The 24,644-nt window shown below is 36.0% G+C and overlaps 1 protein-coding gene across 3 annotated transcripts in view; it reads right to left on the minus strand.

Moving 5' to 3' along the window:
• The window catches only part of CCDC14 (coiled-coil domain containing 14), a 44,621-nt gene that overhangs the window by 2,121 nt on the left and 17,856 nt on the right, over positions 1 to 24,644 (minus strand). For 2 of the 3 annotated variants that reach the window (XM_057503386.1, XM_036905539.2), the window contains 4 exons: positions 24,434 to 24,572; positions 17,138 to 17,220; positions 14,891 to 15,109; positions 14,683 to 14,815 (listed from right to left, as the gene is read on the minus strand). In XM_057503386.1, the coding sequence (XP_057359369.1) occupies positions 14,683 to 14,815; positions 14,891 to 15,109; positions 17,138 to 17,220; positions 24,434 to 24,572 (574 nt within the window). The remainder of the gene's footprint in view (positions 1 to 14,682; positions 14,816 to 14,890; positions 15,110 to 17,137; positions 17,221 to 24,433; positions 24,573 to 24,644) is intronic. The other variant, XM_057503384.1, reaches the window with a different exon arrangement.

Raw genomic sequence — 24,644 nt, forward strand, 5'->3', positions numbered from 1 at the left:
AAAGGATGGTTAGAAATAATCACCTGGCATAATTAAGTGTAGGCAACAGCTAGGAACCAAGAAAAGTGTGGACATAAGGAAAACCACACAGGATTTGAAGTCAGACAGAAATGGAATAAAACCTTAGCCTATTACTAGCTGTGATCTTGGGCAAGTCACTCATCCTTTCTGAAACTCAAGTTCCTCAATTGCTAAATGAAGATACCTACTTCAGAATTAAAACAAACATTACATATAATAAAATAATAAAACATAGGGAAAAAATGCTTAGCCTGGCTTCAGGCTAACTGGGTAATCATTTGATGGCAGCTTTTATTGGTAGTCCTATTAAAGTCATTGTAAACCAAGCCTTAGTCTACTTCAACTGAATCATGTATGTTCTCACATATTGATAAGAAAAAGAAACACACCAATTTTTAAAAAGACATTAACATAACTTTAAAAGATTACAACTAGCCAATCAGAGAAATTCAAATTGTTAAAATGTGATTTTTTTCCCTTATCAAAAAAATAATAATACACACCACTAGAGAAGCTTGGAGAGGCAGGTTGCTAGTAGGACTGTGTACTGGTATAACTCTTCTGGAGAGCAAACTGGCAGTACATCTGAAGCCTTGAAGACCTATATTCCCACATGTTCTGACCCACCCTACTGAAACAGAGGCTATACCAAAAGATATATTTACAAAGATAAATTTACAATAGAAAATAGATAGACTCAGTATCTTTATCTTCAAATACAGTGGATTGATTTAGATAAATAATAGTATAATTACATTATAGCCACTTATGGTTATGTTGTAAAGAATATTTATTAATGGAGAAACGTTCATTATATAAGGTAAATTTAAAAGAACAGGCCATAAGTAACATTGATAGAATACTATTTTTGTAAAAACAGTCACACATATCCAAATAACACACTAAAAGGAAATCCTATACTAAACAGCAGTTATTGTACCTCTGGATACAGAATAAATTATTTTTTCCTACAAAAAGGAAAAAAATTTTTTTTTCCAACCTGGCTTACACTGTCATCTTAAACATGCTCTATTTTGAGTTCTGATTGCTCTTAAACAACCATAGCTTCCTGCCACTTTTACTCATACCTCTTTCCGGAATCTACTGATATAATATTGTATATCAACTATATATATATATATATATTTTAAAAAGCTAATGAGCAAAAAAAAAAGCTAATGAGCTATTAATAGACAAAAAAAATACATTATCGGAAAATATTTTTGAAAAATTGCTCTAATGAGTAATGACTCCATTAATTAATTTGATCAGGCTGTATACTGGAATTTTTATTTATTTTTAGAAAAGGAGTATTTATGTTGATATTTCTTCCCAATCTTAAATAAAAATATTATCTTTGCTGTGGAAAAATCAGTTATAAAGAAAAGAAGGGATAATGACATTATCTCTGGAAATTAATAGCAATCACTAGGCTTCTGATGTATAAATAAAATGTGACCCTCATTGCCTCTGGAAAAAAAAAATCTCTGTAAGTAAAGAGACAAGAAGAAAATACAAAGTTGAGAGTTTGCCAAAATTTTAAAGGAAGCAATACAAGCAACTAAATAGCTACAAAGTGGATATATTTGTGTTTCAATTATATGGGATACAGCTAAACACATTGATATTTAATGCTTAGAAAACTGGCATACTTTCATAATAAAAATGCAAGATTCTTTCTGAGCTACTTATAAAAATGTACTAATTTAACTATCTGTACTTTTAAGAGTGCTCTGAGAAGCTATTAGAAGAATATTTTATCACTTGTTTACTGAAAATATACTAATTTTCCACACATTAATGGTTTTATTATGTGTTGTAGTAAAATCTGAAAAAAGTGATAAAGATGTGTTTTAAAACTATTGAAGGTTGGAGAAGGGGGCAAGAGAGAGAGAGTCTAGGATATTTACAACTTGCATGTATACCTTCTAGTTGTTATCTCTCCTCCATAGTGTGAGAAAGGCATTCAGAAATTTTGTGCCATTTCTTCTAAGAGATTATTTTAAATGCATACAAAACACACCTGACTGAGGTGTATGACTACAGGGAGGAGGGCCGGGTGGATGAGCATGAAGATTTATCTGATGTTGTGGTTCTCCTTCTACCATCAAGAGTAAAATGAAGGTGGTCATGATAGCCCAACTATAGTACTGGAGATGTTCCAAACACCATAAATCACCAACATGGGTGAATTTAGATACAATCAAGCTCAAAGACTATTTTGTTTTGTTTTGCTTTTTAATTTAAAGGATAAAACAAAAACTGCCATCAATGGGTATACTTAGCATTTTGAAGCTGTTACTGAGGATTCAGAAAACATACACATAGTATTAAACCCTGTTATGACTGTGCTGAACTGCCCACTATGTTCCTAAAATCATTTAAAAAGACCAGTTAATCTAACAGGTGAGCTAGTAGTTATGAGGCAGGATTTATGCCCAGCATAAAAAAGAGAAGATCCTTGACAACAATGGAAAAAAAAAACTGACAGGAAAATTCTTGAAAGTCTTAAGAAAAGGAGAACAAAACATCTATAGCTAATATTTTACCATAGTCTTTTCAAAAAGCAAATGGTAGACAAGAATTAATGACCTTTTTCAGTTCCCATGCTTCTGGGTTAGGGTAAATGTTAAGAAAAGGCTCCACTTGCAAGTGAATCCTTTTTCATGCCTAATAAACCCTGGAAAAGGAAGACTGTGTGTTATTTTGAAAGAATGAACAGGTACAACGGTATCTTCTATAAGGGTAGAAAAATGTTTCAATAATGGGTCACCTTGTCTCTAATACAAGCTGTCTTCTATCTTTTTCCTAACAGAAAGGAAGCAAGGCTGAAGAGGGAATCCACAATCTTGGCTCAGTTCCCAGCACAGGCACCAACTAACTATGAAAGTCAAGCAAGTCCCTTCATTTCTTAGGGTCTCCAGGTATGGCAATTTCTAGATTTATACTGTTCCTTACTCTGAAAACTGCTCTTACATTTTTGTTATCAATTTTCTTTGCAAATGCACCACATACATTAGGTAGATTTTAATGTAGTTTATCTTTTAACAAAGAAAGATTTATCTCCCTACGTACATCATCAAAGCACTAGAATAAGCTTTTTGCTTGACAATGTAGATATTTAGCAACTAAAATGATTAAATATTTTTGTGTTACTCTCTCACACACACACATATTTTCTTGTAATGACTTTTTACCAACATCATAATATCAACTATTGACATTCCTGCATCCAAGGGGAGAAGATAAAAATTGTCATCCAAAATGCCCACTCAAGTGTGGTGAAAGATTTTATTTTATTTCTTCACTTATCACAGTGTTGAATGTATGGATACTCAGCAGTGTAGAGGGTAGAATTTAGACACAGGGTATCATAAAGAGGCCAGAGAAAACAAACTTCACATGTTCTGCATCTCAAACTTGGTTCTGGGCAGCTGTCTGGAGTGCTCTCTGCCTGAGAAGCTTGAGAATACAGTAATTTAAGAACTGGGCCCATAATAGAGATGTACAGGCTGAACTTAAAGCTGCTACAAGGGTTCTAGTAGCAGATAGGTTTTTATGTAAAATAATAAAAAGTAAATTTAGTTTTTATACTGGAAGGTAACTTGGAAATTATCTGATTCAAGCTTGTATTTATCAGATGACTAACTCAAGGTCACACAGTAACTTAATGGCAGAACTGGGACTAGATCTGGGATTTCTAGGTCAAACTCAGGCCCTCTCTAGGCTGCTGCTTCTGCTGTGTAGGGGCTCATTTGCTGGTGTATTAGGGGCTGGAATGTATGATTTGTTCTCTTTGGGCTGCCCCAGGTAGGAGTCCTGCTGCCTGGGACACTGCATCCTTGATAAGCTATTCTTCTTCAGCATAATGTCTTCTTTGGGGGTGAGTTTACTCTGCTAAACTGAGATTTTGCCTGACTCTACCAGCCAGCTCCGTGACAGGTGACATTTGGTGAATGGACAAACCCATGGTTCTGGTTGTCAAATTACCCATTATCAATTAGTCTGGTAAAATCTTTCTCCTCAGAAAAGTCCATAAGTTTTAAGTCGTAACAAAATATTGTATGTTTTAAGGCTAGCCTCCCTTGTTTTGTCTTGTTTTCTAATTCTTAAAAATTTCCTATGCTATACTTTCACACATATTCTTGGAATATAATGTACCAAAAATGTTTGTTGAATAAATGACTAAGCAAATGAGTCCATCCATTTATTCATCCATTTCCCAGGTAAAAAAAAAATGCTAAGTCAAAAATACATCAAAAAGATCATCCATCATGATCAAGTAGGATTTATTCCAGGGATGCAAGGATGGTACAATATTCAAAAATCTATCAACATCATCTACCACATCAACAACAAGAAATCACATTATCATCTCCATAGATGCTGAAAAAGCATTTGACAAAATTCAACATCCATTCATGATAAAAACTCTCAACAAAATGGGTATAGAGGGCAAGTACCTCAACATAATAAAGGCCATATATGACAAACCCACAATCAACATCATACTTAACAGCGAGGAGCTGAAAGCTTTTCCTTTAAGATCAGGAACAAGACAAGGATGCCCACTCTCCCCACTTTTATTCAACATAGTACTGGAGGTCCTAGCCATAGCAATCTGACAACACAAAGAAATAAAAGGTATCCAGACTGGCAATGAAGAAGTTAAACTGTCCCTGTTTGCAGATGACATGATGTTGTAACTAAAAAACCCTAAATAATCCACTCCAAAACTACTAGGTCTAATATCTGAATTCAGCAAAGTTGTATGATACAAAATTAATACACAGAAATCTGCTACATTCCTATACACTAACGATGAACCAGCAGAAAGAGAAATCAGGAAAACAATTCCATTCACAATTGCTTCAAAAAGAATAAAATACCTAAGAATAAACCTAAACAAGGAAGTGAAAGACCTATACTCTGAAAACTATAAGACACTCATGAGAGAAATTAAAGAAGATACCAATAAATGGAAACACATCCCGTGCCCATAGACAGGAAGAATTAATATTGTCAAAATGGCCATCCTGCCTAAAGCCATCGACAGATTCAGTGCAAACCCTATCAAACTTCCAATAGCATTCTTCAACGAACTAGAGCTAATACTTCTAAAATTCATATGGAACCACAGAAGACCCTGAATAGCCAAAGCAATCCTGAGAAGGAAGAATAAAGCTGGGGGGATTATGCTCCCTGACTTCAAGCTCTACTACAAAGCCATAGTAATCAAGACAATTTGGTACTGGCACAAGAACAGACCCATAGACCAATGGAACAGACTAGAGAGCCCAGATATAAACCCAAGCATATATGGTCAATTAACATACAATAAAGGAGCCATGGATATACAATGGGGAAATGACAGCCTCTTCAACAACTGGTATTGGCAAAACTGGACAGCTACATGCAAGAGAACAAAACCGGATTATTGTCTAAGCCCATACACAAAAGTAAACTCAAAAATGGATCAAAGACCTGAATGTAAGTCATGAAACCATAAAACTCTTAGAAGACAACAGAGGCAAAAATCTCCTGAATAGAAACATGAGCAACTTTTTCCTGAATGCATCTCCTCGACCAAGAGAAACAAAAGCAAAATTGAACACATGAGACTACACCATACTAAAAAGCTTCTGTATACAGCAAAGGACACTATCAGCAGAACAAAAAGACATCCTATGGTATGGGACAATACATTTGTAAATGACATCCGATAACAGGTTAACATCCAAAATACATAAAGAACTCACATGCCTCAACACCCAAAAGGCAAATAACCCTATTAAAAAATGGGCGGAGGATATGAACAGACACTTCTCCAAAGAAGAAATTCACATGGCCAACAGGCACATGAAAAGATTCTCCACATCGCTAATTAACAGGGAATTGCAAATTAAAACCACAAAGAGATATCACCTCACACCAGTTAGGATGGCCAACATAGAAAAGACTAGATACAATTAATGCTGGTGAGGATGCAGAGAAAGGGGAACCCTCCTACACTGCAGGTGGGAATGTAAAATAGTTGAACCATTGTGGAAAGCAGTAGGGAAGTTCCTCAAAAAACTAAATATAGAAATACCACTTGACCCAGAAATCCCCGTCCTAGGAATTTATCCTAAAAATGCAGGATCCCAGTTTCAAAGAGACCTATGCACCCCTATGTTTATGGCAGCACTATTTACAATAGCCAAGATATGGAAACAACATAAGTGTCCATCAGTGGATGAATGGATAAAGAAGAAGTGGTACATACACACAATGGAATATTATTCAGCCATAAGAAGAAACAAATCCTACCATTTGCAACAACATGGATGGAGCTAGAGGGTATTATGCTCAGTGAAATAAGCCAGGCGGAGAAAGACAAGTATCAAATGATTTCACTCATCTGTGGAGTATAGGAACAAAGCAAAAACTGAAAGAACAAAACAGCAGCAGACTCACAGAACCCAAGAATGGACTAACAGTTGCCAAAGGGAATGGATTGGGGAGAGATAAGGGGAATAAGGGGCATTATGATTAGCACATATAACATGGGGGGGTGGGGCAAGGGGAAGGCAGTAGCACAGAGAAGACAAGTAGTGACTCTATAGCATCTTACTACACTGATGGACAGTGACTGTAATGGGGTATGTGGTGGGGACTTGATAATGGGGGAATCTAGTAACCACAATGTTGCTATGTGATTATATATTAACGATACCAAAAAAAATACTAAGGTTTGCTTAAGACTAAATTAGACATGGAGTTGTTGCCAGGAATAAACTATTTTAGCTAGGGCTATGCCATGTGTAACAGCGAAGAAAACTGAGCTAAGAATTAAGAGATGAGTTCTAGTCCCAACTCTTTTAGGAACTTTCTATTACTATTTAACTTGCATGGCCCCAGTTTCCCTATTTATGAAAATGCAGGTATTAAAATCTTTCCTCAAAAGATGAAAATAAGTAAAATTACAGACATGGGAGAGAGGAGACTGAAAATAAATCAAAATACTTTATAAATAAAAAAGAACGTCAGTTTCTGATTTCATGCTCATAAAGAAACTGGATTTAGATGGGATTAAAGATGGCGGCGTGAGAGGAGAGACAGAGGCTTCCTCCTAAAGCTGGATACAATTAGAAAATTTAATTGGCACAACTAATCCTGAGAGAGCAACAGGAAAGAGGACGGCATCAGACTGCACACACCTGGAGAAAAGAGCAGACCTCACGGGTAACGTACCAGAGTTGTGGCTCCGCGGGACCCGAGCCCCTCCCCCAACCCAGCTCACAGGTGGGAGGAACACAAACAGAGCAGGGAGGGAGTGGAAGGCTTGGGACTGCTGAATACCTAGCTCCTGAGATCTGCTCTGGGAGCACAAACCTACATTTCATGGTGCTTTCATGAGACTCACATGACTATTGGATTGGAAAGTTAATACAGGCTGAGTTCCTGGGGAGACTGGGATTCTGGCTGCTTGTGGAAAGCAGGGATCCATATCCGGCTGCTCTGGGACAAAAACTTATACCTGTGTGACTGGCCCACTGGCTCAGGCAGTGCAGACAGGCACAGCAGCCAGGAGGCGGGGAACAGCTCTTTCCTACCCCCAGGCACCAGTACCGCTCCACTGCAACCCCCGACATTGCTTCAGGGGCTCAGCAGCTCCAGAATAGAGCTTCTGGACACTAGAGGGCGCCATATACAAACATGAAACGCCAAAGGAACCTTGTCCAGAGTAAAATTGTTAATACAACTCCAGAGAAAGATTTAAATGATATGGACTTCGTGACTCTTCCTGAAAGGGAGTTCAAAATAAAAATCATCAACATCCTAATGGAGGTATGGAAAGACATCCAAGAACTCAGGAATGAATTCAGGTCAGAGATCCAATCGTTAAAGAACACGATGGAGGATATTAAAAGCAGGTTGGATATGGTGGAGGAGAAAATAAATGAAATAGAAACTAGAGAAGAGGAATACAAAGAAGCTGAGGCACAGAGAGAAAAAAGGATCTCTAAAAATGAAAGAATATTGAGAGAACTGTGTGACCAATCCAAGCGGAACAATATTCACATTATAGGGATACCAGAAGAAGAAGAGAGAGAAAGGGATAGAAAGTGTCTTTGAGGAGATAGTTGCGGAAAACTTCCCCAACTGGGGAAGGAGATAGTCTGTCAGGCCATGGAGATCCACAGATTCCCCCAACACAAGGGACCCAAGGAAGACAACAGCAAGACACATAGTAATTAAAATGGGAAAGATCAAGGATAAGGACAGACTGTTAAAAGCAGCCAGAGGCAGAAATAAGATCACATACAAAGGAAAGCCCATCAGACTAACATCAGGCTTCTCAGCAGAAACCTTACAGACCAGAAGGGAGGGGCATGATGTACTAAATGCCATGAAGCAAAAGGGCCTGGAACCAAGATTACTTTATCCGGCAAGATTATCATTTAAATTTGAAGGAGGGATTAAAAAGTTCCAGATAAGCAAAAGCTGAGAGAATTTACCTCCCACAAACCATCTCTGCAGTCTATTTTGAAGCGACTGCTATAGATGGAAGTGTTCCTAGGGTTGGATAGCTGTCACCAGAGGTACTAAAATCATGGTAGGGAGGGTGGAGCAGCTGATTGCGAGGCAAATGCAAAATTAAATTGACTATCCCCAAAGTCAATTAAGGGATAGACAAAAAGTACAGAATTTGATACCTAATATATAAAGAATGAAGGAGGAAGAAAAAGGAGGAGAAATAGGAAAGAACCTTTAGATTGTGTTTGTAACAGCATACTAAGTGAGTTAAGTTAGACTCTTAGATAGTAAGGAAAGTAATCTGGAACCTTTGGTAACGATGAATCTAAAGCCTGAAATGGCAATAAGTACATACCTATTAATAATCACCCTAAATGTAAATGGACTAAATGCACCAATCAAAAGACATAGAGTCACTGAATGGATAAAAAGCAAGATCCATCTATATGCTGCTTACAAGAGACTCACCTCAAATCCAAAGACATGCACAGACTAAAAGTCAAGGGATGGAAAAAGATATTTCAGGCAAACAATAGGGAGAAAAAAGCAGGTGTTGCAGTACTAGTATCAGACAAAATAGACTTCAAAACAAAGAAAGTAACAAGAGATAAAGAAGGACACTACATAATGATAAAGGGCTCAGTCCAACAAGAGGATATAACCATTCTAAACATATATGCACCCAACACAGGAGCAACAGCATATGTGAAACAAATACTAACAGAATTAAAGGAGGAAATAGACAACAATGCATTCATTTTAGGAGACTTCAACAAACCACTCACTCCAAAGGACAGATCCACCAGACAGAAAATAAGGAAGGACACAGAGGCACTGAACAACACACTAGAACAGATGGACCTAATAGACATCTACAGAACTCTACATCCAAAAGCAACAGGATACACATTCTTCTTAAGTGCACATAGAACATTCTCCAGAATAGACCACATACTAGGCCACAAAAAGAGCCTCAGTAAATTCAAAAAGATTGAAATCCTACCAACCAACTTTTCAGACCACAAAGGTATAAAACTAGAAATAAATTGTAAAAAGAAAGCAAAAAGGCTCACAAACACATGGAGCCTTAACAACATGCTTCTAAATAGTCAATGGATCAACGACCAAATTAAAATGGAGATCCAGCAATATGTGAAAATAAATGACAACAACAACACAAAGCCCCAACTTCTGTGGGACGCAGCGAAAGCAGTCTTAAGAGGAAAGTATATAGCAAGCCAGGCATATTTAAAGAAGGAAGAACAAACCTAAATGAATAGTCTAATGTCACAATTATCAAAATTGGAAAAAGAAGAACAAATGAGGCCTAAAGTCAGCAGAAGGAGGGACATAATAAAGATAAGAGGAGAAATAAACAAAATTGAGAATAAAACAATAGAAAAAATCAATGAAATCAAGAGCTGGTTCTTTGAGAAAATAAACAAAATAGATAAGCCTCTAGACAGACTTATTAAGAGAAAAAGAGAATCAACACACATCAACAGAATCAGAAATGAGAAAGGAAACATCGTAACAGACCCAACAGAAATACAAAGAATTATTAGAGACTACTATGAAAACCTATATGCTAAGAAGCTGGAACACCTAGAAGAAATGGACAACTTCCTAGAAAAATACAACCTTCCAAAACTGACCAAGGAAGAAACACAAAATCTGGACAAACCAATTACCAGCAACGAAATTGAAGCAGTAATCAAAAAACTACCCAAGAAAAAAACACCCGGGCCAGATGGATTTACCTCGGAATTTTATCAGACATACAGAGAAGACATAATACCCATTCTCCTTAAAGTTTTCCAAAAAATAGAAGAGGAGGGAATACTCCCAAACTCATTCTATGAAGCCAACATCACCCTAATACCAAAACCAGGCAAAGACCCCACCAAAAAAGAAAATTACGGACCAATATCCCTGATGAACGTAGATGCAAAAATACTCAATAAAATATTAGCAAACCGAATTCAGAAATACATCAAGAGGATCATACACCATGACCAAGAGGGATTCATCCCAGGGATGCAAAGGATGGTACAACATTCGAAATCCATCAACATCATCCACCACATAAACAAAAAGAAAGACAAAAACCACATGATCATCTCCATAGATGCTGAAAAAGCATTCGACAAAATTCAACATCCATTCATGATAAAAACTCTCAGCAAAATGGGTATAGAGGGCAACTACCTCAACATAATAAAGGCCATATACGATAAACCCACAGCCAACATCATACTGAACAGCAAGAAGCTGAAAGCTTTTCCTCTGAGATCGGGAACAAGACAGGGATGTCCACTCTCCCCACTGTTATTCAACATAGTACTGGAGGTCCTAGCCACGGCAATTAGACAAAACAAAGAACTTCAAGGAATCCAGACTGGTAAAGAAGAAGTTAAACTGTCACTATTTGCAGATAACATTATATTGTACATAAAAAACCCTAAAGACTCCACCCCAAAACTACTAGAACTGATATCGGAATACAGCAAAGTTGCAGGATATAAAATCAACACACAGAAATCTGTGGCTTTCCTATACACTAACAATGAGCCAATAGAAAGAGAAATCAGGAAAACAATTCCATTCACAATTGCATCAAAAAGAGTAAAATACCTAGGAATAAACCTAACCAAGGAAGTGAAAGACCTATACCCTGAAAACTATAAGACACTCTTAAGAGAAATTAAAGAGGACACTAACAAATGGAAACTCATCCCATGCTCTTGGCTAGGAAGAATTAATATTGTCAAAATGGCCATCCTGCCCAAAGCAATATACAGATTTGATGCAATCCCTATCAAATTACCAACACCATTCTTCAACGAACTAGAACAAATAGTTCAAAAATCCATATGGAACACCAAAGACCCCGAAAAGCCAAAGCAATCCTGAGAAAGAAGAATAAAGTGGCAGGGATCTCACTCCCCAACTTCAAGCTCTACTATAAAGCCATTGCAATCAAGACAATTTGGTACTGGCACAAGAACAGATCCACAGACCAGAGGAACAGATTAGAGATTCCAGACATTAACCCAAACATATATGGTCAATTAATATTTGATAAAGGAGCCATGGACATACAATGGGGAAATGACAGTCTCTTCAACAGATGGTGCTGGCAAAACTGGACAGCTACATGTAAGAGAATGAAACTGGATCACTGTCTAACCCCATACACAAAAGTAAATTCAAAATGGATCAAAGACCTGAATGTAAGTCATGAAACCATAAAACTCTTAGAAAAAAACATAGGCAATAATCTCTTGGACATAAACATGAGTGACTTCTTCATGAATATATCTCCCCGGGCAAGGAAAACAAAAGCAAAAATGAACAAGTGGGACTATATCAAGCTGAAAAGTTTCTGTACAGCAAAGGACACCATCAATAGAACAAAAAGGCACCCTACATTATGGGAGAATATATTCGTAAATGACAGATCCGATAAAGGCTTGACATCCAAAATATAGAAAGAGCTCACGCACCTCAACAAACAAAAAGCAAATAATCCAATTAAAAAATGGGCAGAGGAGCTGAACAGACAGTTCTCCAAAGAAGAAACTCAGATGGCCAACAGACACATGCAAAGATGCTCCACATCGCTAGTTATCAGAGAAATGCAAATTAAAACCACAATGAGATATCAACTTATGCCAGTAAGGATGGCTACCATCCAAAAGACAAACAACAACAAATGTTGGCGAGGTTGTGGAGAAAGGGGAACCCTCCTACACTGTTGGTGGGAATGTAAATTAGTTCAACCATTGTGGAAAGCAATATGGAGGTTCCTCAAAATGTTCAAAATAGACTTAGCATTTGACCCAGGAATTCCACTCCTAGGAATTTACCCTAAGGATGCAGCACTCCAGTTTGAAAAAGACAGATGCACCCCTATGTTTATCGCAGCACTATTTATAATAGCCAAGAAATGGAAGCAACCTAAGTGTCCATCAGTAGATGAATGGATAAAGAAGATGTGGTACATATACACAATGGAATATTATTCAGCCATAAGAAGAAAACAAATCCTACCATTTGCAACAACATGGATGGAGCTAGAGGGTATTATGCTCAGTGAAATAAGCCAAGCGGAGAAAAACAAATACCAAATGATTTCACTCATCTGTGGAGTATAAGAACAAAAGAAAAACTGAAGGAACAAAACAGCAGCAGAATCACAGAACCCAAGAATGGACTAACAGTTACCAAAGGGAAAGAGACTGGGGAGAATGGGAGGGTAGGGAGGGATAAGGGTGGGGAAGAAGAAAGGGGGTATTATTGTTAGCATGGATAATGTGGGGGGTGTGGGAAAGGGGAGGGCTTTGCAACACAGAGAAGACAAGTAGTGATTCTACAACATCTTACTATGCTGATGGACAGTGACTGTAATGGGGTTTGTGGGGGGGGACTTGGGGTAGGGGAGAGCCTAGTAAACATAATGTTCTTCATGTAATTGTAGATTAATAACAAAATAAAATTAAAAAAAAAAAAAAGAAACTGGATTTAGTGGTAAAAAGAAAAATATTGTGAGAATAAAGGTAAACTCCAAGGGAACTAGAACCTTTGCTTCATTTCCTGCTTGAGGCAGAGAACTATGTCCCTTAGAATGAGGAGATATTCCCAGTGACACCTAAGCAACTGCTCACGGAACTCAACCGTGCTGACTAGCTTTTATTTTTCAAATGGACTGTACACCATTTGTACTTAAAGAAAAAAAAGTTTATTGGGATATAACATATAAAATTCACTCTTTTAGATGTATAATTTAGTGGTTTTAGTATCCCCAGAGCTGTACCATCCTCACCTCTATCTAATTTCAGAACATTTCTGTCATCCTGAAAAGAAACTTTAGCACTCACTCCCCATTCTTCTTCCCCCAGGCCTTGGCAACCACTAATCTAATTTTTATTTCTGTGGGTTTGCCTATTCTGGACATTTCATATAAATAGAATCATACAGCATGTGGCCTTTGTGACTGTCTTCTTTTACCATAAATACTTGATAACAACACAGTTTTCACCCCAAAATTATGCCTCCAAAATAACTTTACTTTGAATGACTGGTATATGCCAACATTTTAGAAATACTGACTAGAGCATAAATTGTAACACTTCAATAATACAAGAAGTGTATTTTGCTTTTCTCACCAGTTAATATAAGTTTGAATGAAATTGTTACATGAAATATGAATGTGGTAAAAAAGCAGTATTTTTATATTAACATGGCTTATATAGTCATTTCAAATACTTATAAAACTAAACTAAATAAAATATTATGTATATATACTATAAATTTTATAAATATATATATGTAACTATTTCATCTATTTCCCTAAAAGTTTATAATTCAAAATGGGGGGAAAAGCAGTTTATAATTCAAACTGATTCTTCTTATTTGGAATCAAAGGAGATTGGTTGATTGTTTTATATTCAGATCGTTTCATATTTGGAACTATGAACTTCTAAGATCATTGAAAGGAATAGTCAGATCAAATGATACTCAGGTTTAAGATAACTGACTTCTCAAGGATTTAAAAAAAATAGTTGAAAATCTAAATCTTAGCAAATGCCTCAAGAGAAAACTGAACTTCTTGAGTGAGGTGATTTTATTTGAGAACAGATGTGTGAGGGAAAAAAGAGGTCTTAGGGGTTGCTGTTGGCTCCCTCACTTTACTGATGAAATAAATGAGGCTCAGAGGCTGAATGACTTACCCAAGATCACATAGCATGAGGGCTTACTGTGTTAAGTGCTTCTCATCAATTATTTCTTAGTGTTCCCATCAACAGTAATCATGTCTCCACTTTACTGCTGAGGTTTACAGAGGTTAAATAACCTGCTCAGTCATATAGCTAATACGTGGCAGAGCTGGGATTTCATTTAGGTGTCTCCAGCTCATTTCGGCTCCTTGAGCCCTCTTCTTGGAGGCACATGGTTTAAACAAGCATTTAGTCAGGTTTGGAATTTCTGAACTTAATTGGAATAGAAGAAAACATTAGAAATTAGCAAAAACACTGACAAAATAAAAGAAAAAGATAGGGGTAAGTGCAGGTCTGATATTATTTTGAAGTCTAAAGTATATCTAATAAAAGGCCTAAGTTATTCAAATGAAGCTAGTATTACCTGGTTAATTCTCTTAGTCGAGTCACCTCGGCATCTCGCTGTCGTAATGTTATTCCCAATATCTGATTTTCCTTTTCAGCAGCTTCTAACTTAAATCGGGAGCTTTTCACATTGACTAAGGCTTCCTCCAATTCTAAACAACAAAAAGACTTCAGTTTCCTTATTCCTTTGTACAAAATGTGACTATAACTACAGTTCAAATACATACCAATTTTTATTCTTGTTGTCTCAATGTCAAATTGCTGTTTATTTTCAAGTAAACTTTGATCTTTCTCTTTAAACATACCAGCAAATTTTTTGTTTTCATCTTTCTGATTTTCAATCACTTGTAAAAGCTCTTCATTTTTACTCTGTAGTAATTCCTGGTTCTTTAGTGACTCCTGTAATTGATTTTGCAGTGATTTATTCAATGACTGAAGAGAAAACACTGCAAGACAAGACAGATTAAATAATTGTATCCCTAATTTAAAAAGCACAAGCTGGGAAAAAATACTTCTAAAAAACAGTTCCAAAATTTTTTGACTTTGCTTATAATCATATGCTTGAGCAGTTCTTTGTAAATACTAAATGTATTTTTAAAGTTTGATTGGCAGAAGTCATAGCTTTCTTCTCCAATTGATATCTTAGGCATTACATTTTTGTAAACCCTTTTTAATAGAATACATGCACAAGGTAAAAAAAATTCAAACACCACAGAATACCAATGACACCAAATGATTCTCAATTCCCATCTCTCTACTTGCCCTGCCCCTGCCAGAAGCAATCACTACATTATTACCTTCAGTATCTTTCTGGAAAATATTTTTGTATATAGCATCTATATTTAAATATAAAAGCCAATCATACTATACCCCTAGTTTCTTACCTTGCCTCCCTCTTCCCACGATTGTGAATGTATCAGCACATAGATTTATCATATCCTTTTTAATGACTATAAAAGTATATGGTACCATTTGTTTAACAAATGCAGCCCTGAGTGAAGGCTTATTAAGTGTGAAGCACTGTATTAGAACCTGGGCATACAATGGTGAGATATGGTACCTGCTCTCAGGGAGCTGATAACAAGTAATTATAAATAGCAATAAATGCTCTTAAGGAAACAATAACGTAAATGGGCAAAGACTGAAAACATAACCTACTTAGAATGGCAATGCCAGGTCTCCCCACTTCTTGTCTTGGCCTCCTCTCTCCCACCCATCACCAGCTCCATTGTTTATTCATAGTGGAATCAGAGTGATCTTTTCCAAAATTACTCTGGTGAAGTTGAATACTTTTATGAAGTGTGTGTTCTGTTGGGTGCTCATATTTTTCTTATTGCTTTGTTAAGAGACATTTATATATTTAAAAAATTAAGCCTTTCAGTACAGCATGGAGAAGACAGTGACTCTAAAGCAACTTACTATGCTGATAGATAGTGACTGCAATGGGGTGGGAGGGCTTGATAATGTGGGTGAATGTTGAAACCACAATGTTACTTATGTGAAACCTTTGTAAGATTGTGTATCAATGATAGCTTAATAAAAAAAACATTAAGCCTTTGCTATATCATGTATTACAAAATATTTCCCCATTTTGTTGATGCATTTATCTATAATTTTGCTGTAGACAATGAAAACAAAAATTTCTGGGAACACTATATATCAATTTTCTCCTTGGTGGCATCTGAGTTTTTGTCAAGCTTAGGAAAAGCTCCCAGAAATACGAAAAAACAGTTCTCGTCTTTTCCTATGATACTATTAGTTTCTTTCCCTGTCCTTTTACTATAAGCTCTGTGTTCCATAAGGACAATTTGGCACTACCTATCAAAACTGCAACTATACATATACCCTTTGACTCCTTAATTCTACTGTTATAATCTACAACAATGTTCACACGTGTGCACAAAGACATGTACAAGATTTTCATTCCAGCAGTGTTTGCTTTGGGAAAATGAGGAAAGTATCTAGATATCTACAATAAATACATTGTGCTAGAACTGCATAAGCAAAATATCTAAATAGTTCTTAAACAGAAAGACATGTATTTATGTATTTTGATAGAGAAAAATGTCCACTACATGTTAAGTGAATAAATGAAAGCTGCAGAGAAGTACATACAGTAAAATCTCATTTTTAAAAAAGAAAAAAATATATAGCTCTTTTAGTGTCTGGCACGTAGTAGTTGCTCAGTAGGTGTCTGTGAAATAAATCAATTATATATGAACAGAAGATATGTGAAGGACATATAGCCTTTTTTTTCAAAAATGGGACGTATTATTGGGAAGTGATAGCCTGGATCTTTTATTTTTATGTTTCTGCATTATTTTTCAATTTTAATAAGGAGTATTCTTATTTTTTAATGTCAATTTAAAAAAAAGTCCACTCAAGACAAAGTAATTAAGAAAGCTCAGTTCTATTATCAACATTTCCAGAGCCACAAAGAATTTATCATCAGTTCTTAAAGTTCTTTTACCTACATTCAAGGTTGCATTCCAGAGAACCAGATGCATTTTGAGTTTTTTTTTGTTCTCTACGTTGCTGGTTCAAAATTCTCAATTGCCTAAGGGAGATAATAAAGAGTAATGTAGAAATCTCAAGCTCATTTAACAGTGTATATGGGGACAGCCTATTAAAAAATAACACAAACAGTGGAACCTAGTAGGACAGAAGTTCATCTCAACCCCAAAACAAAAGACTAAAACCAAATAAAATAAAAACAAAATCATACTATTGCTATTATACACAGAGTCTGAGATAATTTTTAAAGGATTGCCTCAAACAGTGTAAAATCTCTCCTCAAGAAAAAGGTCAACTACTCTTATTTCTCCTTTCCTTTTTTATTCTCTTTTCAGTAATTTCTGCATTTTTTTTCTATTTCTTTCATTTCCTATCTCCTTGTACTATTTTTCTTCTGTCTTCCTTCTCTGTATTTCATAACTGTAGTAATGATTTACTGTTAAAAAGGTCTGTCATAACTATGAACTAGATTATCTGCAGGAACTGACTGCTATCAGACATACACATGCTTGGTTTGCCATATGCTGAAAAAAACTGGAAATGCGTATCTATGCTTCTAATAATTCTTTACTAGATGGAAAATTTAATGGCCTTATTGAACTAAAGAGAACACTAATAAGCAGCAACTCTGTCCTACAATAAACTTCACAATATGTAGCTGCTTCACAAGCAGGAACATACAAAAGGAACTGCACAAGTATTTTATTTTTATGAAGTTAATGCTAAAAAAAAGCTACCTCTGGTATCTTTTCAGAATTACTTATCTGAAAATACTCTGCATTGAAGTATTTATTCTTGTTACTGAATCTAAATGATAGTGCCTTACCGCACATCATTTATGTTTTAATTCCAGATGAATTAAAGAGCTAACATAAAATTTATAAACAAGATCAACCATGAAAGTTTTAGGTGGAAATCTACCTAAAGTGAAGTAAGGAAGGTATTCCTAAGCAAGACTCAAAATCCAGTAATCATTAAGGAAAAGAATGAAGGATTTAACTATATTAAAATCTGAAACTTGTTCTAGAATTAACAGTCTGGAAGAAAATGCCTACTACTTATTTAACAGGTAAAAGATCCATAACATTTAAAGAGCTCCTACAAATCAGTAAGAAAGGCAGTAAAAGGTGGCCAAGGATAAAAATGGGCAATTCATATAAGAAACAGAAATGGCTTATAAACAGATATAAAATGCTCAATCTCAATAACAAGAAGAAATGCATATTTAAGAGATGTTTTATGGCACAGAATTGACAAAAATAAAAGGAAATATTATTTGTTGCTGAGGGAAATGTAGTATAGGGAGATGAATGATCTTAATTGGTGGGAGTCAATATTTCCTTTCCCATGTGGCTGGCTTTTCTTTCTTTTCCCTATTGTACTGGTTAGAAACTCTAGCATAATACTGGCTTGAAATAATACAATCATTATTTGCTAGATACCATTCAGATATTTTTCTAGCACATACAAAGAGAAAAATTAAACAGAACTTTAAAATAATGGGATGATATTACAAATACTATTTAGAAATATTGTGCATTAAATTTAGAATTACATTAAATTAGAATTTTAACTGAATGAAAAATAACAAGTGAAACCAGAACTAATGAACTTTAGGCAAACACTTCTCTACTTCAAAAAATATTACTCCTAAGTAACCTAAAATAAAGGAAAAAGATATGAAAAACATTTTGAGAATTTATATTGTCAAGATTACTAACATTTCTATTCTGTAACCATAATTCCCACCATTGTCTTAGATCTATGTACAGATTTAATGTTTATTTCTAAATCACTTCTTTATATTGTGGTCGAATGGACCCTGGAGTCCAAGGGTGCTATATTTCCTTAGTTTTTGCACACTTGAGAATATGAGTGTTGCCTTTACACTAAAAGGACAGCTGAACCACATATGAGATTCTTGAGGCACACTTTCTTTCCCTTAGAACTTTGTAAATTATGTTCTATGATATTCAGGCAGAGAATATCAATGTGAAAAAGCTGACGCCATCCTGCTATTTTTTTTAATACATGATTTATCTTTTGAGTGTGTATGAAAGTTAATTTTATTTTGTCATTAAGGTGTAGTAACTTGACCAGCATTATGTCTTAGTGTTGATCATTGTATGCTGTTTTGTTCTCCTGACACAGATCTTTAGATTAGTAAATTTCCCTTTATTTAGCCAATTAAAAAATGGCAGAGGATCTGAACAGACACTTCTCCAAAGAAGAAATTCAGATAGCCAACAGGCACATGAAAAGATGCTCCACATCATGCAAATTAAAACCACAATGAGATATCACTTCACACCAGTTAGGATGGCCAACATCCAAAAGACAAACAACAACAAATGTTGGTGAGGATGTGGAGAAAGGGGAATGCTCCTACACTGCTAGTGGGAATGTAAACTAGTTCAACATTGTGGAAAGCTGTATGGAGGTTCCTCAAAAAACTCAAAATAGGAATACCATTTGACCCAGGAATTCCACTCCTAGGAATTTACCCTAAGAATGCAGCAGCCCACTTTGAAAAAGACATATGCACTCCTATGTTTTTGCAGCACTATTTACAATAGCCAAGAAATGGAAGCAACCTAAGTGTCCATCAGTAGATGAATGGATAAAGAAGTGGTACATATACACAATGGAATATTATTCAGCCATAAGAAGAAAACAAATCCTAACATTTGCAACAACATGGATGGAGCTAGAGGGTATTATGCTCAGTGAAATAAGCCAGGCGGATAAAGACAAGTATTAAATGATTTCACTCATCTGTGGAGTAGAGGAACAAAGCAAAAACTGAGGGAACAAAACAGCAGCAGACTCACCGAACCCAAGAATGGACTAACAGTTACCAACGGGAAAGGGACTGGGGAGGATGTGTGGGAAGGGAGGGGATAAGGGGGAAAAGGGGGCATTATGATTAGCACACATAATGTAGTGGGGGGCAGAGAGGGGGGCGCAGGAAAGGCAGTATATACAGAGAAGACAAGTAATGATTCTATAGCATCTTACTACGCTGATAGACAGTGACTGTCATGGGGTCTGTGGGGGGGTCTTGATAATAGGGGGAGTCTAGTAACCATAATGTTGTTCAAGTAATTGTACATTAATGATAACAAAATAAAATAAATAAATAAAATAAAAAATTTCCCTTTATTTTTATATCTTTCAATATCATCTTTAATCCATTCTGTTCTCTTTCTTTAGGAATACTAATTATGTGCATTCTTTGTTTCCACATGCCTCCTCTTTGTAATTTTTAGATTATTCTCTTTCTATTCTGTATTATTTCTTCAAGCTTATCCACCATGCATTCAGACATTTAACAAAACTAATTAGTGAGTGGTAGGCATAATTCTCAGCACTGGAAATACAGTAGGAAATAAGAGACAAAAATTCAGCCTTTCAAATTATGGTGAAATATATATGACATACTGTTTATCATTTTAACCATTTGTAAGTGTAGTTATCAGGGGCTAGAAGGAAGGGAGAAGGGGAATTACTGCTTAATGAGCAGAGTTCCTGTTGATAACTACTGAAATGTACACTTACAAATGGTTAAAATGATAAACAGTATGTCATATATATTTCACCATAATAAAAATAAATAATTTTTTTAAAGGGTTTGGGAAGGGAAATAAGCTAAGAGTGGCAGAAGACACTGAACTATGAATTTAGTAGCAACTGAAAACAGGAAGATTTGGGGGAAAAAAGCAAGACCCGAAAAAACAACAAAGTTCAGCCTTCATATTGCTAAATTCTGATGGAATATCATAACCTAACGAAATGTAATACACCTGGCTTCAGGTTTGTTCATTTTTTAAATTTGTTTCTAACTGGGCTTTCATTTTTTGTAAATTTTGTGCTTTTCTCTTTTATTTTCCTAAGCTCATCTAATCCACTTTTTATCTCCTTTTACTGTCTTTTCTTCTTAAAGTACTCTCTCAATCTTTTTTTCTGCCTCTAAGAAGAAATTCTGTCTTTAATTTCCTTCAGACCGTGGAGTGCTATTTCACATTTTCTGGGTTTCTTTGGGTGAGTCAACTTGGGATGCTTATTCCTGACCTACCTTGCTCCCTTGTCAGTCTGTTTATTGTGAATGCTATGCAAAGATCTCCCCTAAAATTCTTTCTTCCCATAGCTTTTATGACAACAAAAGCTCTCCCAGATTTCCTGCTACTTCCCTACTTGCTCCTTTACAGGTTTCTTTCACAGGCTCCTCTTACTGTATTCTTTCCTTAAAAAGCTGTTATTCCCCAGCAAGTCACCCTGGCTGTGTTCACACTCTATACTTTCTTGGTGAATTTACCACTTAAATGCTGGTAACAAATCACTTGCTTTTAATCACCATTGACTGTCTCCAGTGCCTACACCAGTGCCAAATCTATAGTAAAAGCTCAATAAAAATGTGTTCAGTGAATTAATTCCCAAGTCTACATTTCTATCCTGGATCTTGTTTCTATTCTCCACTTATACCATACACATCTCCAGATTGTCTAAATGACACATTCAGCATGTGTAAATCTTAATTCACTAGTTCTCCCATTACATCTTCTCACTAAAAAATAAAATGAAATAAAAAACAAATAATCTGTTCTTCTTCTAGTAGCTTCCAAATGGAAGAATTATTGTACCATCTGTCAAACTATCAAGCCAAAAGACTGAATGCCACCCCGGCTCCTCCCACTTACTCCCATTTCATTTTTTTGTTCTGCATGAGTTCAGAAATGACCTCCTGTTTGAGTCTAAAATCAGGAAGTGGTCATGAATTCTAAATTGTCCTATAAATATTAAGGACCTCTATAGCTTGATGGTTCCTAACTTGGAAGTAGTACCTCCTAACCCTCATCCAGGAAATTTGGGAATGTTCCAGGGCTTTTAGTGGTCACAGTGGATGGGGTACTATAGACATTTCATGGATAGTGACCAGGAAGGCTAAGTTTTGAATAATGCAGGAGGAGTCTCAAAAAAAACTGTCCAGTCCAAAATGCCAAAAATACCAAATGCCATAGAAACATTGCACCTAGTGATTTTTCTTTAAGCCACAAGATGGCAATAAACTCCAAGAAAGTTCGAAAGATCACTTTTCTGGCTAAAAAGAAACATGCAATCTCTAAACATCCGAACAGGAAAAAAAAATTTTCAATCAAATATGCTGAAAAACAATTTCAAATGAACCTATGCATTCCAACTTTCACTTGTAATGTATATTATGGATGTTTTCCCTCCAAATAAAGAGGCAAAATTTCCTAATAGTTTGCTGGAAACCTCATTCTGTTAAAAAGACATACCTGACAAATTCTTCATGTTTCAATAATTTTATTTTTAGAAGGTCAACTAACAGATTACAATAGCATACTATGTAATCTTTGTCATCCATGGACATAGATCCAAAGAGCTCTGGTGCCATGTCTGAAGAATTAGGTTAGAGATCAAACTAATACCTTTTAAAAAATTAAAAATAATCAATGACCAATAAAGTCTCATTTTCTTGAGTGCCTTATAAATTACCTTCAAAAGCAATTCTGAAATGTTTTAAGGAATGAAAATAAGTAAGAGCCACTGATATTTCCCATGGTCACAATGTTAAAATAGATATTTTGAGACTAAGTTCTGGTATGCTTATTTAAGAAACCAATTTTTTTTGATAGTCAGGCCTTTACAAATAGGCTTGCTTATTTCACACAGCTTAAATATATTCTTCGTTTCACAAAATACACCTAAATATTAAGGTACAAATAGGTTAGTTTCTATTTCCTAGCAGAGGCAATGCAGAAGTGTAGAAATTAAGAGCATTGTGTGTAGAAATCAAACTGTCCGGGTTTAGTCTCGTCTTGTCACACACTTCATGGGTATATGACCCTGGGCAAGTTATAGAACCTCGCTGTGCCTTGGTTTCCTTATCTGTAAATGAGGATAATGTAACACCTACTTCATAGTGCTCTTATGAGAATTTAAAGAGATGACACATATAAAGGACAATAGCCTGGCATATTAGTAAATGCCAGTAGCAATACTGGTTTTATCATTACTATTGGTTTTGATTTTGAAAAGCTAATGCTATTATAGGGATCCCTTAGGTCAGGACTGAAGACAGTATTATTAGCCCCATCTTACATCACAGTATCTAGAGACTACTGATCATTACAGAAATAAGCCTAACCAAGTAAATCTTGGTAGGTGTTGTGCCTTGGCTCCAGATCCACAAATTTAAGCTACTCCCCAACCAGGAATCCTATTTTATTGCTTTTCAGTTTCTTGAAAATGTTTGTGCAGGTCTTTGTAGTTCTTATCTGGTACAACTTCTGGAGCGTGTGCAACTATAATACCCTCTCAGGGCACATTCACAATGCAGTGCTGCAGAAGCTCTGAAAATGGGCTCCACTGCTCTGCAGGAATACTGATAAATATACGCCACTGGAGTGATGGCCTTGGTGGTCATCAGCGAAACATTCAAAGTTAAGATATTACAGATAACATGTAAGTGATTTCTACATTTCAAGATTAGACCTCCTGTTTATATCTTTCCTAAACAAATTAAGACTATAATTCCAATTTAAGATGAGCAAAAGAAAAAAATGCCTAATAATTTAAGTGAGTTTTTTCCTGTGTCTGAGTATGGTGAAGTGTTCACCCACATTAGGTTCTTCTTTCTTTCTTTCCAGGGTATCTGGGAAAGTTTTTGGCCCAGCTCTTTACATAAGGCAGGGCCATATGCCTCGACTTAGCTTAAAAAATGTAAGCAGAAGTGAGACTGTCACTTCTGGGCCAGGGAATATAAGAGTTGGTGTGCCATATCCATGTTCTCTTTTCCCTGAAAAAAATATGAAACAATGACCTCATAAGATGGAGGGAACCTAAATCTTCAGGCACAGGATGAGAGCCTCAGATGACCCATGTTGGTCTTGGCATGAGGGAGAAATAAACTTTTGCTGTGCCATGCTACAGAGATTTTAAGAGTTTGTTATTGCAGCACAGCCTAGACTAGCCTGCTAAATATCCCAAGGTACTTCATTTTCCTCTCTAGACACTACCAACCAAGCAACAGAGGTGTAAGAGGTGGGAGAAAATATGTACTAGTGGGCAGATGTAATGGAAGGGTTAAGTGAAGGCTGGCAATGTTTGGAGAATGGAGGAAAAAAGCAGAAACACAGTAAGAGAGTGAATCCTATATATCTCATCTGGCATCTTTGTTCTGGCCACGGGACATCTTTGCGTAGAGACAAAAATATTCAAAGACCAATTCTTACCTGCGTAACTGAGCATTTTCACTTCTTAGTGGTTGCATGGCCAGTGCTATCTCAACTTGAATATTTGTGTTTCCACCTGTTGGAAGCAGAGATATACATGCCTCCAATTCTGTAATCAACCTCTGAATTTCTGAATCCTCTACAAAAAGCAGAAGAAATGAGTAAAAGTGATACTGTAAATTGTTTTTGGGTGAGATTATTCATGTTTATT

This window comes from Manis pentadactyla, chromosome 1, assembly GCF_030020395.1.
Source record: "Manis pentadactyla isolate mManPen7 chromosome 1, mManPen7.hap1, whole genome shotgun sequence".
Lineage (NCBI taxonomy): Eukaryota > Metazoa > Chordata > Mammalia > Pholidota > Manidae > Manis > Manis pentadactyla.